Source organism: Pelecanus crispus, chromosome Z (assembly GCF_030463565.1).
Source record: "Pelecanus crispus isolate bPelCri1 chromosome Z, bPelCri1.pri, whole genome shotgun sequence".
Taxonomy (NCBI): Eukaryota; Metazoa; Chordata; class Aves; order Pelecaniformes; family Pelecanidae; genus Pelecanus; species Pelecanus crispus.
The window spans coordinates 2,440,197-2,454,772 of record NC_134676.1 but is presented as its reverse complement, the minus strand read 5'-3'; the positions used below and the strand labels follow the sequence as shown (position 1 = coordinate 2,454,772).

At 42.8% G+C, this 14,576-nt stretch overlaps 1 protein-coding gene across 1 annotated transcript in view; it reads left to right on the top strand.

The window, feature by feature from the left end:
* DCC (DCC netrin 1 receptor) overlaps positions 1–14,576 on the top strand; it is a 596,500-nt gene that overhangs the window by 216,923 nt on the left and 365,001 nt on the right. The window contains exon 2 of the mRNA XM_075726297.1: positions 5,558–5,878. Coding sequence (XP_075582412.1) covers positions 5,558–5,878 — 321 coding nt within the window. The remainder of the gene's footprint in view (positions 1–5,557; positions 5,879–14,576) is intronic.

Here is a 14,576-nt window from a genome sequence, read left to right as displayed (position 1 = left end):
GACTTAGTTCAGCTACAGTGCTCCGCTACCAAATTTCAGTTAGACTGGGGGGTATTCCTGTATTCACAGATTTCAAATGGTCTGTGTGCAAAAATTTTATTTCTTAATGTTTATTTGGAAAAAAAAAAAAGAAGAAAGCTCTAGGGGTGGCCTGGTCAAATGCTTTTGCAACTGTGACATCTCTTCCCTCTCTATAATGGGAAGCAACTGATGCAGAACATGAAGGAAGAAAAACCTGCCCTGGAAGATTACATTTCACAAAGCTGGGACAGAAAGTGGAGGATTCAAAGCAAGGGACTGATTAAGCAGCACACCAGAGATCATCTTTTAAATGTAAATTTTGTCTGCGGCCTGGCGAACGATAACCTTGCAGTTGCTCTGATGTTACCTGTCAGGGGGAGAAGCCCATTAGTTTTACTCCTGTATCACAAAGCAGGTCATCGCGTAGGGTAATGTCTTGGTTGCCAAAGCAGCAAGGGACCGAGGATGGGGTCTTTTAACTTCAAGTTTTCTTCTCCTTTATTTGGCTGAAGGACGTGTGGGCCATTGCCAAGGGCGCTCTCCTTGACCTCAGAGCTTCAGATCTCCAAGCAGCGCTACAGGCTTGTTTGATGCCATGGATGTGCTTGGAATGGCTGACACGGTAGCTTTGTGTAGGAGGTATTTAATCTTTACAGCGCTTCCATTCAAGTTGGTAGATAAGCCATAGATCTCATAAATGTGTGTTCGTAGCTGTTCTGTGCACGCTGTAGTTGGGCGGGGGGGGAAGGAAGCGCTGACGTGCCCCAGACCCATCGGTTTCAGTACCTTCAGGTTTGCAGGACTCTTAATTTCCTTTAAGTCTGTTTTCTTGGAATATGAGCGTGCTGGACCTTAACTGACAGCTGTGAGCATGCACGAAAAAGGTGAATATATTTACTGTAACAGATGAAGCGGCTATATAACAGCACTTCCCTCTCTTGTTCTGATTTTTAAAGCCTCTGAGAGGCTTTAAGCCTGGAAGCGAGTCCCAGGGAAGGCAGGGTGACCCAGGGCAGTCGCAAGGATGTCCTTGCTGTGATGCAGGTGATAGAAGAAAGCGTTACCCACTATGGGCCTAGGTTGGTTTTTGCAAACCATGCTGGGGAACGTTCAAACCGGGGCTCAATGTAAGTGCGAAGAAGTGCGTTCTCCACAACTGGGTGGCTATTAATGACCGTAGCCTTTTTTAGCTGCTCAAAGTCTTGGAGCTCTGAGGGGTTGCACGTAAGTGCAGATGAAAAATTAAGGGTATTAGCAAAAATCCCAAGTAAAGGGAGAGACCCATTCCCGCTGAGAGCAAAACTTGGAAACAGAAAACACAAGCATGTTTCACAGCAAGGTTTAGAAGAGCTCTTCGTCTCTCGTTTCTCCTGCCTGGCTGCCTTCTTTCCTCCCTTTTCAGTTGAGCTATTGCAATACGGATTAAATTGTAGGTTTAGCATCTGTGTTTTAAAATGACTCCCCCTACCCTGCTTATGACTTTGGCAAAGTACTTACGGTTGCAGCCATTTCGGCTACGAGACGCTTACTGCAACGTACAGTGGCAAAGCAGCCGCCCAAGGACTAGGAGAGATGGTAAAGAACTTTTTCATCATCTTGATGTTTCCAGCTATTAAAAGGCTGTGCAATAGGTAGCCAGAGAGACGTCTGTCTGTCTGGGCTTTGCTTTACAAGCCTGATATTCAGGCTGGAGACTGAAAGGCTGCTCCTGCCTCCTTGGTTGGGATTGGGAGTTTCACCTTGGATTCCCACTGTGCAGGGCTGGAGGCACGGAGTGTGCTGGAGCCAGCGCTCCTGCTTTTGGAGAATACAGAAGGAGAAAGCACACTGCAGCGAGCGCCTCGGGAGGAAAGATGTCCGTAAGCTGGAGCTTTGTTTTGTTTTGGTCTTGTTCTCCGAGCGAGGGGATTTTAGGCAGTAGAGACGCACAGGATCTACAGGTGCGGCGTCAGTATGGGTTGTTCTGCCGTGCTTTCTCAGTTGGCTTCCCCTGGGGTAGCAGTAGCACGGGTGGCCTTTGGCTTGGGCTTGAGCACGAACTGAAACCCTGACGTTCCAAGCAGGAGGGATAGATCCTATATTGGAGAAAAGGGATCCAGGGAAATGCTTTTGAACTCTGACTGAAGCCTCAAATTGCATGGGCCATTAAGAAAAGTTGCTGGAGAAATTGCGCTCACTTGCGTTTTGTACAAGGTCTTAGGAATTCTTTCATGGGCTCGGTTTTGTTTTGGGGTGTGTGTATACGTGTACAGAAAAGCGTGAGCTGTTCTTAGCGAATATACAATGAATACAGAAATCTTCATTGAGAAATTCTTCCCCCTGAGAAGAACCCCCCAGTAAAAAGAAACTAAGTAAGCATTGGTTTGAGGCAAACTGTGTTGAAGTAATCTTCTAGAAATTGGGCTGTATTGGCCACTTGTCCTCTATGGCAGCTGAAATTTCCATCAGCCTGGTTAGAGCATGTTCAGCGTGTGTTTCATAGACTGCGTTAGCAGAGTTTGGTTTCTTAGTGCGAGTAAAGTTCAAAACTTTTCTTAATTCAATGTGTGGATATTTGGGGTTTTTCTTCGGGTGACAGTCTTTAGTGAATATACAGTGAATACAGAAATCTTCACTGAGAAATTCCCAGCTGAGAGGGAAGGCTTGGAGGCGTGTTGTGGTCTGGTCTGATCGAGTCTGGGAATTGTCTCTCCCTTAATTCAACAAAGGCTGAGTTTATCCTGGGTTATATCATGAAATTACTTAAACCTATTTTAGCACCTGAAAATAATTCCATGTATTAGGTGTAGCATATTCCTCCTTACAACCTGGTCTAGAGGAATCGGGTTTAGTGCTTGCTGCTGGAGGTGGAAGTTAGGGAGAACATTTTGTGGCAGTCAAGGGTGCGCAATGAGATGGCATGTTATTGGGAAAGCTGTCCAGGCTGCCCTGGCTCTGGGTGTAACGTTGCAGCTGGGCTTTCCAAACTGAGCTAATAGTTCAAATGTGCAAATGGGTAATAACGGGATTTTCAAATACTTTTTTTACCTTTCTCCTTCAGCACCTACTTACTACAAAAATGTGGCCATTGGAATCTTATCCTTCCAAGTAATCTCTTCTGAAAATACATGATCATTTTCTTCCGTTTTTAAGATGTCACCATTACTTCTATCTCCAGAAATAATATTTCCAAGAAGATTTGAATTTTTTCCTCTCATTCGGAAAGCTTTCCAGGTCATTCAAGCTGTTAGGTTCCTTGTAGTGAAGCAATTTAGGTTAAATATGCCTTTTGCAAAGGATGTGAATAGCTGAAATTGCAACTGAACTGCAAGGGTAATTGCATGAAAAGAAAGTTAATCTTTGTTTAACTTCGGTTACTTCTGCATTTGCTGCACTGGAAGCTGTCATAACCTGGTTTCTCCTGTGGAAGTGGATTATTTACTTGTGATAATAGCCACATAAAATCATTAACATGCTGTCATAAACAGCTGTGTTAAAGCGTTCTAAGTGTTGGTGACATAAAATGTCCAAGCAGCAGCTCTGATTTACAAACAGAACACAGTTGCCTTTGGGCGAAGGGAAGGGAACGCACGTTTTCAAAGTAACTGCTGTTTCATGCATTGTAAATACACTTCTCCACTATTACCCATGTTTTACGGCAGAAGTGCACTGTGCTAATGTACAGCTTTTGGGCCTAATTCTGATGTGCTCCCTCCAGTAACTGATATTGGAGCATTTAGGTAGGATAAAATGTCCTGTCTAATAATACCAAGAAGAGGAGTCAAATCCTGGTTTGTTTTTCATCTAAGTTCTTGTGGTGCTATTGTTATTGTGCCTGAAATACTCTGCAAATTGAGGCTTCCAACTCTTGCGTTTGTTAGCCTTTGCTAAATTTTATTAATTTTTTCAAGCCTTTTTTTTTTTTTTTTATTTGTGCTTTGAAAGAAAATCTGGTACCTAGCTACTTCAATTAGCATATGGGTAGAACCCAGTACTTGACAATAAAATTAATTTCTGGAAAGAAAATGCCAAGTGGCTGTTTATGCATTGTTATACACATATTAATAGAAAGCTTTGGTTTGAGGTATAAAATAGGAATAATATTTTTCTTAGGACTAAAAGGTTTTTTGAATCCTTTTATCACTTTTGTTTTAATTTGCTCTAATGAGGTAAAAGGGTTTATTTGATGATGAAGGGGAAAAAAAAAAAAGCCATTTTTGCATGCATATGCATCTGTTTCAAAATGCTGTTCCCCACGCGCTGGAGTGCAGCACGGCAGCACTGTCGCTGGCCTGGAGCTTGGGGAGCAGCCTGTCTGTCTGGAACCAGAGCTCTGTGTCTAAACCTGGAAGCACCCAGAGGTGCTGGCCCTGGGCAGGGTGGGATAGGCAAGCCGGTGATGTGTCAAACGTTGATTTTTTTTTTTTTTTTTTTAAATGATAGTGGAAACTAAGTTTCTCGCTCAAGTGTAGTCACTGAGACTTGAAGACTGCGTTGTCTAAAAATACAACTTGTCTGCGCTTTCCCCATTTATAAATTATTAGAAAAAGCTTGATGCAGTAGAGAAAAAGGACCACTTTATCTTGTTTTGAGTTGTGCCCTTTGATGCCACGGCATCCATGTGTTCTCAAGCATTTTAATGATTTTTCTACTCTTCAGCAGACCTCGTATTGTAGCTCTGCTCTGAGAGCGTCTCCCTCTGCCTTTTCAGTCCCATTGATCTCCTAACTACACAAACTTGACTGGCGTCCTGTTGCCGCAGCGATACATCAGCATTTGGCCCCTGCGTTCTTGCAGCAGGTGGAAATCTCAGGTCTTCAGTGCCGTGGTAGGGATGGTGTGCGGCTTGCAGAGTTGGCACTCTCAACACCTCCCCTGCCCCTCCTCTGTACAAAGGACACGCTCGTGTGGTTTTTCTCTTGCTGCCTACTGGAGAGCAGCGGCTGGACTGGTTGGTAGTGAGGAGAACGTTGTACTAGTTGGTAGTGAGGAGAGCGCTGTGGAAGAACACCCACCAGGTTTGAGGTCTTGGCACTGTTTCTGATGGATGGTCAGACTGCACCCTCGCGTGCTTTCCTCCCGCTTGTTTGCTAACAGCAAACAAAGCGAGGCCCAACGCTATTTTTGTGCTTGTCACACTGAAATGCATCTTGGTGCATGTGGCCGGAGTAGGTCCTGTAAGCAATTGAATTCTCCAAATAAACCTCAAGAGGAGGTATGGTGGTTTTATGCTAATCTCCAACTCAGCTGTGTATAGCTGTACAGACTTTTAGCTTTAATTTATCACCATGTTTTACATATAGAAGATCTATTTATCTACAAATACTGTTTTTTGTAGTGATGGGACAAAAAATGTAATTTATGCTTGGTTTTTTTTTTGTGTTAACAATTTGCAGAGAAACATAGCTTAATTTCTTACAATATTTGCCAGCCGTATCTCTGGTGCCTCTGAGGGTTGCCTGTATTGAGTTGCTGTATCTAATATAGTAAGTTTCTTCCTCCATAGAAATGTATAACCAATATTTACTCCCCGTCTCTTATGGTTTTGCTCTTTCAGGTTCCCAGATTAAGACTTTCACATCGTTGAGGTTCTTGACTGAGCCTTCAGATGCTGTCACTATGCGTGGAAGCAACGTGCTGTTGAACTGCGTAGCAGAATCGGATCAAGGAGCCCCGGTTATTAAATGGAAGAAAGACGCAGTCTTCTTAAACCTGGCAGTAGATGAAAGGAGGCAGCAGCTGGCCAACGGATCGCTCTTGATACAAAACATAGTCCACTCCAGGCACCACAAGCCAGATGAAGGTCTCTACCAGTGTGAAGCATCTCTAGAAGGCATTGGAGCTATCATCAGTCGGACAGCTAAGGTCATGGTAGCAGGTAGGCAGAAATGTTCCTACTTCTTGGATTGCTGGCAGTACTGTTTGTGAGCAGCTGCTTTTTTTAAAAAAAATAAGAGCAAAAAAATTTACTCTGGGTTTTCTTTTTTCCCCACCTTCTTCAAAAGAAGTAAAGCTAGATATGACACTTCTGTGACAGTAATTTATTTCTGGCAAGGTATTATTCTTGTTTAAATATGTCTAATCACCTCTTTGTTGCTGTGAGTTATTTGCTGCGTATTTATTGTCTTCAAAATAGACGAACCTCTGAAGTTGGAAATTAACTGCTTTTCTGATGAATTGAAGAGCACAAAAAAAAAAAAAAAAAAAAAGCCAAACTTCTGTAGGGCACCGAATGTATGAATTTTTATTGTTTAGGAACTTTTTCATAGACAAGAACTCATTATGCAGCTTACTGGAATTGGCAGCCTATTTGTATTTCCTTTAAAGCACTTGCGTAGGTATACGGCAGAAGGAACAGAAGTTTGTTACCAGGCATCTGAGAACACTTATGCCTTCTCATTGACTTAACAAATACCTTTGTAAAAGATGTTCGTCTGAGGTTTTTAAAGTGGTCTTTTTGCCTCTTCATCAGTCTGTAGAAGGATGTAGTGAGTCCTTAATCATCTAATTACTGGGGGGGGAAAATATTTGGAAATCTTTCAAATAAAAGGTACGAAGAGACCACAAATCACTTGGTAACTAATACCAGCTAGAATGTGCTAGAATTCAGAACAATTTTTCTTTATGCTCATTATTTAAGAATTTTGCCACTTCTAAGGGGGTGCTTTTTTCTATCTCTCTGTATGTTTCTGTGTAGATGGAGCTACTGCATATTGCTGACTGCTCTAACTCAGACCTGTTAAAGAACGCCCTGGTTGCCTTGCCTTGACAAGGGTTGAGCAGCCGTCCACAGGGCTAACTTAGTAACCTTGGGAAAAGAGGATAAAATACTCTTTTATGCTGCAAAGACGACTGACGCTTATAGCCTTCAGTGCACGCGTGAACTGAGTTTGTTCAGGCGCATTGGTTCTGGGAAGGAGCAGCCTGTGTTTACACTAACAAAGAGTTTAAAGGCAGGCTGCACCGAAGCTTTCGGTCTTACCTGGCTGCGCTCGCATAGCCTGTCGGGGGAGATGCGCTTTTCCCCAGGTCTCCGGGCATGCAGTGTGTGCGCTAGCTAGTCTTGCTGTCCTGCCGCGTTTTGAACAAAAACGGGCATGTAAAGTAAAACTGAAGGTTCAGTCCAGTTCAGTCTGGGAGCTCTACGACTTCTTGCCATCCTGTGTCTTCCTGAACTCTCACCAGTTGTAATGGGAGGGAGTCCAGGCAGCTCTCTTCTCAGCTGGTCTCTCCAGTGTCCCTCGTGGACTTGGTGCCTTTTCCAGTTTTAAGGTCCCTGAAACTGAAGATCACTTCCTCTCCTCTGATCCTTCTCTACCAGCTAGAAAAGGCACGTTGTCTCATGGTACCTGATTAAAACAGGTAATAAGAGTCTCCGCTCTTTTCTAATCTACCTCCTCCCCACTGCTTTTCTGTCGGAATCTCTGGTTGTTTAACCTCACATCCTCGGCAGCAGATGTACTCCTGTGCTATGATTCCTACCCAAAGTGATTGAGAGCCCCGCAGATGCAAAGTAATTGGTCATTCTGTTATGGAGTCACCCTCGGAGGGAGCCTGCAGAGCCACACTTTGCCAAGTAGGGCTTTTTGCCAGTTCAAGTTGTTATTTGGCCTTGATCTTGGCTGTTGGCAACCACTGACTAATCAAAATCACTCCAATTATTCTTTTTAAGTGAATGCACATATGTGAGTGTTCCTTGTTGTGCTGTGCCCAGCTCTGTAATTTTGAGCTTTTCATAGGAAGAACTGCGCTTTGCGTGGCAGGTCCTGATCTCCTGTCCCTGCAGTGATGGTGGGAAGTTTGGAGGGAGAGGACAGCACTTACTCTATTCAGGAACAATTTGGCTGAAACTGGAAGAACCAATTAAAGATTTCTGAATTGGAAAGATAGTGAATCATAGAATCGTTTAGGTTGGAAAAGCCCTTTAAGATCATCCAGTCCAACCATTAATCTACACTACCAAGTCCACACTAAGCCAATCAAGGGTAGACTAGACATGAGACAACGCACACAAACTGAAATACTGGAAATTTGTTTAAACATAAGTATTTTTCCTATAAGGGTGGTCACACAGTGAAATGGGTTGTCCAGGCATGCTGTGGAGTCTCCATCTTGGAGATCTTCAAGACCCAGTTGGACACAAAGCAGCACAATGTGCTGGTAGCTGCCCCTGCTTTCTGCAGGGCACTGGATGGTCTCTGCAGGGGCCTTGACCTTGGTGATTCTGATTTTTTTTTTTTCCCCCCCTGATTGTATAAAAATGGTTCATATTATAAGGCAGAATGTAAGGTGTATGGCATTTAAAACTGGCAACAAGTTCTTCAAGCGGAAATGGTATTTTGCTCTCTGAAGGACACATATTCCTGAGTGAGCAGAATTTTTGTGGGGTTGTTTGTGTTTTTTGAGGGAGTCGCTGTGTAGCGTTGGCAGAACATCATTGACTTAAGGCACTGGCAGATGGAAACATGACGGAGTAAGGGAAAGAGGGCAAGAGGAGAAATGAAGGTCTCACGCTCCAGTATGTTGTGTTAATCGTTGCTTGGCAAAGCAAATAAACTGCCTATGTTCAGAAAAGCCTCCTTTTACACAGCTGAGGATTGGGCTAGGATAGAGCGATGTTTAGTATTATAGCACTTGAAAACTGACTCTTTCTGATCCGTTGTATGATGTACAAGGTATCGCTGCTAAACAGACTTTTTCTGGACAGCCTGACGCTTTCATCCGAAGGAGATGATGATGGCACGTGCGATTGCACTGTCCCGATGAGTGGAAGATTGTGTTCGTGTCAACAGTACGTATCCTCATTTCGCTTGGTCTCCCTTTTCTGTGCAAGATTTCACTCTTGCAAGATTTTAAAGGAAGGATCATGAGCTTTAATATTTCAGGCAGGTTTTAGGGAGACATTCATTCACTGAATTACAATCTAATCTTGGCTAGTGTCACTTTTAAACTATAAGTCTGCTCACAGCGTTTTAAGTACTTACTGTGCTGTTTGGCAACATAGAATACATCAACATTTATGTCTTTGGAGGTTAAAATTGCCAAACCACTGGTATGCATAAGGGGCATATATCTTTCTCGCAGTAAAGACTCTGAACGTGATTTCGCCACGCTTTTTAAAGCGTTAACAGTCAATAAAGCAGTCACCGCTAAAAGGTACCAGTCAACTCCGCATGGAACAGACTGCTCAGGGGTACTGAAAGTATATTGCCCTTTTAAAGCCCTTCCCCTTATACTTTCATGGCTTAAAGTGCCTTCAATAAAGAAAATGTGGCAAATGAAAACTGTTTTTAATCAGCTGAGAATTTTATGCATGAAGCCTGCCATGTACGGGGAAAATACAGCGCTTGTAAGAACTTCTCAAGGATCCTTACGGCCCTGACGTGCTCCAGCTGTAAAAGGGTTCCAGGCTGAAATGGAAACGAGAGCACTGGAGAGAAACGAAGAGCTGCTTCCTTCTCCAGCACCTTATTAAAACTCCTAATTTAACAGACTGCTGATTATTGGTATTTCTAGTAATTGGTAGGATTTCAGATAGAGACCGCGCTGCCCTGTCTTTATGTCTCTATTTATAGACTGTTGCAGGATCAGTCCTTCAAAGGTTCCGGCTTACCTGGCAATCGGAAATGTTGGTCTTTCAGAGGATGATGATAAGCAGAATCCAAGGTTGCTTTGTAGGGAAACTCCCACACTTCAGCATCCAGCCCCTTGGTGAAGACCAGCTCTCTGATGTGATGAGATGGGAATTTTTTGTGTGGTTGTGATGATTTATAACTAGAAAATGATTTATGCTGAAAATTATAAATAATAACTTTTTTCTTGTTTAAAAAAAACTGCACCAAACAACAGATAAGCTACATCACAGCTATAGACCCATTTACATTAATGTCCTGGCTTTGGTAATCACCAATAGCAGATGTCTAGAGACGATAGGAACAGTGTAGATCCATGTAGTTCACCTGACTATTCTGGCAGTTGCCAGTGTGGGCTGTGTGTTCATAAATTTATGTCTGCTCTCTATGCAGGGGGCTGGCCTAGGTGACCTTCATAGGTCCCTTCCAACCCAACCCATTCTGTGATTCTGTGACTCTAAGTTCTTGGGTCATGAGTGTAGTATTCGTACATTTAGTGGTTTTTTTCTTCTTCAAGAAATTTGTCTTCCTTAAGCCATATAGACTTTCAGCACTATATTTCTTGCACATGTATATTGCCACTGATTCAGTCCTGCCTGAAATCAGAGGTTACTTTGGAGGGGGGGAACCCAACAAAAACCACCTCGCTGGCGTCCCTTTGCTAAGATAACAAAGTGAACTCCATTCTGCTGTTTAAAGATGATAAAAAGCAAATGTGGAGTCCCTGGACGGGCTATGGGGAAGCTTAATCCTGCTTGAACCCAAGTGGAAGGCACACCTTCAGCGGTTCAAACTTAATGTGTAAGTTTGTTGTAGGCTGAAGAGGCTGTTAAGAATAAGAATAGTTGAGACCTACTTTGTCAAAGTTGAAAATATTTCCTGTCTGGTGAAGTCAGTGGAGAAGTGGAGCTGGTGGTGTTGCCCTTTGAGCTCCTGAGAGACTATTAACGCTGTGTTAGGGCGGGTGTCACAAGATGGCACCTCATGTGTGCTCTCACTAGGCTTCTGCTTCATTGCAGAAGGAACTTTCTGGGTTTTGGGAGAAATGTTGTTCTGGAGGTTAATATCCAGGGAAGAAAAAAGAGGGGACTTCTCCAATTGTGGTTGCAACCGTGTTTATTCTGGGACTAAACTGTATGCATTGAGCAAGTACCATGGAATAAACAAAAGATATTTGTCATATTTCTTATTCAGCTGAATGTCGGCCCATGTGCTCCTCCAAAAAACGTCAGCCAAGCAGCAACTTATTTCTTCAAGAGCTTTAAAATGATTTAAAAAGTATTTCAGATGGTGTTTGACACCATCGGTGTGTCCCTCAGCTTTGAAGGCGAGACTGCCGCTCGTGCCACTGTGTTTTACCAGGTTGCTTCACCAGTATTAGAAAAATAAAGAAATCCAAGGAGTATTTTATAAGTGTGCTGGTGAGAATCAAAACTTTGCTGTGTACTCGTCTAGACAGAACTCCAGCAGTTTCCAATGAGACCAGGTAACTGGACTTAAAAATTACAGCCCTGTATTTATTGTGATTGCACCTCGTGCTGTATTGCTGTTTGGGTAGCAGCACTGCCAGTCTTCAGGTAACAGAGGACTAGTTGCTAGGACAGCTGCTGAACCCAAGGTTAAAATCTTGCAGATGTGAAGAAATTTTAATCTCCACTTAGGGACACAATGAAGCTGTAACGCTAAATTATTTTTAGAATATTATAAATCCACTGGTAATTCTGAAAGATCTATTTAAGTGCACACAGAATGGCTAAGAAATCATGAACGATAGTATTAGATAGTGTTGCCTACCGGTATTTTTGGGTTTTAAGAACTAAGGATAAAGTTGAATCGTTTAAAGTGACACAAAGAGGTGTCGCTTGTAAGAAACTGTAGGATAAACACAGGAAACCTGCTATACCAAAACTTAGGAAATACTGCATTGGACAGAGTAAACAAAATGTAGTCTGAAGTGTTGCATATTCCTCATTCCCACGATCTATGATAGTAATTCTCCTTTTTTATAAAGGAAGAAAATTGCTTTCAGAAATTAATCGTTTGGGAGGTATAACAGATTTATAACAGCTAAAATTAGCCGATACTAACTTAATCTTTCTTTATTCCTACCTTTTTTCATTCCTTATCACGGGAGATTTTAGGCTATTTAATGTGAATTCATAAGCTATAATAGAAGTAGTGAACAAAACTAAAACAAATGCCACTTCCCTCCCAGACTCATTTTGGAGCTCCAAAAATTGATTTTCTTGATAAATGGCAAAATAAATTAAAAAAGGCAAGTCTTAACTCCGTAAATAGCCATTATAGCTGGAAAACTCAGATTAAAAGTACCATCCCTTGACAGTGAATTCAGCAAAATAGATGGACGTTTATGAACTTTTGGTCAACAGGTTTTTCTAATATGCCTTTTTATGTTTCTATCTGATATAAATACATACGGCACGCACAGCGGGTACTAATGCGTAGAGCACCACTTAAGACTCTATGAGGAACTGGTGAGGTTCAGTGTTTAAGAACTAGCTAGCTGATTTAGATTTTTTTTTTTTTCCTCTTTCCTTTTTGCTACATGCCATAATACTGTATGCCTGTGGGACTGATTTTACATCAGTTGATGACCTATAGTGCTTAATAGTGTGGGTTTTTTTTTTTTTTTTTTTTTTTGCTTAATGGAATGGATGATTCCCAAGTGCTCGCTCGTGCTATCACTGCTTAATGTTCCTCTGTTGTATTTGGAAGAACCACATGCATCACTCATGCACAAACGTATACTCTGCCATGCCAGCAAAGGTCATTAGCGCATTTGTATTTAAAACAGATATGAAGTGTGAAAGGAAATATCAGGAAATTGGGTAAATATTTAACTCTCTACATGCCACTCTGTTTTGGCCCCAATTTTTTTTCCACTGTCTTGTGAGTAAGATGCACCTACTTTCTCTGATGTGAATGGGGGTGCAGCGAGATAGGCAACCAAAAAACCCCCAAACAAAATGCCCAGCATAGCTGGTAAGGTAGTTGTCCTTTTGATGTGATGACTGATTTTTTTTTTTTTTCCCCCCTTTAAATGGTTATGGCTGTTGCTTTGACTATGTAAGGTGAAAATCTATGGGAAAGGTTTCTGTTCTGTATGGCCACTTGTGTGCAGCAGGCTTTGAGTTACATCCTTAATTTCTTTATGCATTTGTCCCAACTTTAGTCTTGTAGAACTTAACTGGCTCCTCTAGATGCCTCGTATACAGAGCTGCCGCAGGTTGTTCTGCTTTCTCCTGGGAAGCTCTGATGGGATCTCTCATTGCAGGACACAAATGCTGCAGGTGGTGGTTTTACTTCCTTGGGAGTAACTTTCTTGCCTTCTTCCATAAGTTATACTCATGCCTGTATTACTTTGATACTTAACTGACCATTGAATATCAGAACACTTATCTTGAATAAGTAAGCTCCAGTGAAAATTCAGGAATAAGTGACTGGCTGTTCTTCGTAATCACAGTTGCCACTAAGCACCAAGTGGTTTTGAAGAGAATGAGCAGCTTTTTGTGATACGTGTATCTACTGACTTCTACTGCCAAGAGAAATGTGGCAGCCAACTTCTGCCCCATTGCCGAAAATACCAAACTCTTTATTCTGAACAGGTAGGAGGAATGAAGAAGCTTTTAGAGTATTTGGAGCCAGTCATCAAAGCCTGTTGGGTGAAGAATCAGATAGAAAGTGGGTCCAAATAGCGAGAAGTAGAGAAGGCTGAGGATTATGTTAGTTATTATTTAGATATAGTATAGTCTATATACAGTACAACTATTCAGATGTTTTGCTTAGCCTTCACTTTAAGCATGCTACTTAAATATTTAAAGTAAACCCAAAAATACTGCAGTTACTTAAACAGGTATTTTATTTTGCTATAAACAAAATTTTTAGAATTAAAGTCTCTTCAAATGTGCTAAGAATCCAGCGACTTGGGGTCCCTTGGAGTTGAGGGCAAAGAGAAGCAGGTCTGTGGCAGCCCCTGCGGTGTTCAATTAACACACAATTCTGGCTTTCACTCATTTCTCTATTCCAGCTCCCTGTTATGTACTCCCTACTCTTCATTTGTTCTCCTGTTTCCCCCACCACCACCCAGAAAATCAGCTTTTCTACCACTGCACCTTTCCATTAAACAGACTGACCTGATCCCCCTGCCAGTGTGAATTGGGAATAGCTGCACCATGATGTTCCGCCGGCTTTAAAATAGCGAGTGAAGAAGTAGGCCATGCCTGCAGGTATGTGGCTTTGCTAATATTCCGCCTTACGTTCAAGTACGTGAACACCAACACAATAATTAGCAGAAACACTTTCATCATCTTTTAATTATACTTTTGTCGTTGACTTTAAAATGACTGTAGTGAGTGACTTGGGCGCAGCAGGCTCCCCAGGACCCGCTCCAGTCGCACATCTCTTGACGTGTATCCATGCGCGTCGCTCTTGAGTGCGCTTTCTGTCGGGAGGAGGAATAATTAACTCTATATTTAACACAAAAATAACAAGCTATCCGTTCGTCTGCATTAATGCTGCAAGTCCTCTGGGACCGCTGAGGCCGTGGGCGGAGGCGCAGCCGGGCGCTGGCTCCCATTCTGTCACTCCAGCAATGGTGCTCTGGATTCGTGACCACCAAGGCTCCGCTCTGCGTTCCCTCTCCTCCCCTCCGAGGGCTGAGCAGAAACCCAGTGCTGGTAACAGATGCTTCCAGCCAAACTATTCCACGTGCTTATTTTCCGCTTCTAGCAGAGCAGAGGGGGGTGTTCAGCGAGCTTGCTTTTGACTGCCTGTCCTAAATGTCTTTCCCTGTAGCGGGACACCACGTTTCCTCCTGTTTTGCCTCTCCAGTTGCGTAGTGCTGTCTTCTCCTGTTGGCTTGGGCAGTTCCTCCCTGGGAGCTGTGCCGCCACGTAGCCAGGGATTGGAGCTCTGCTGGGAAGA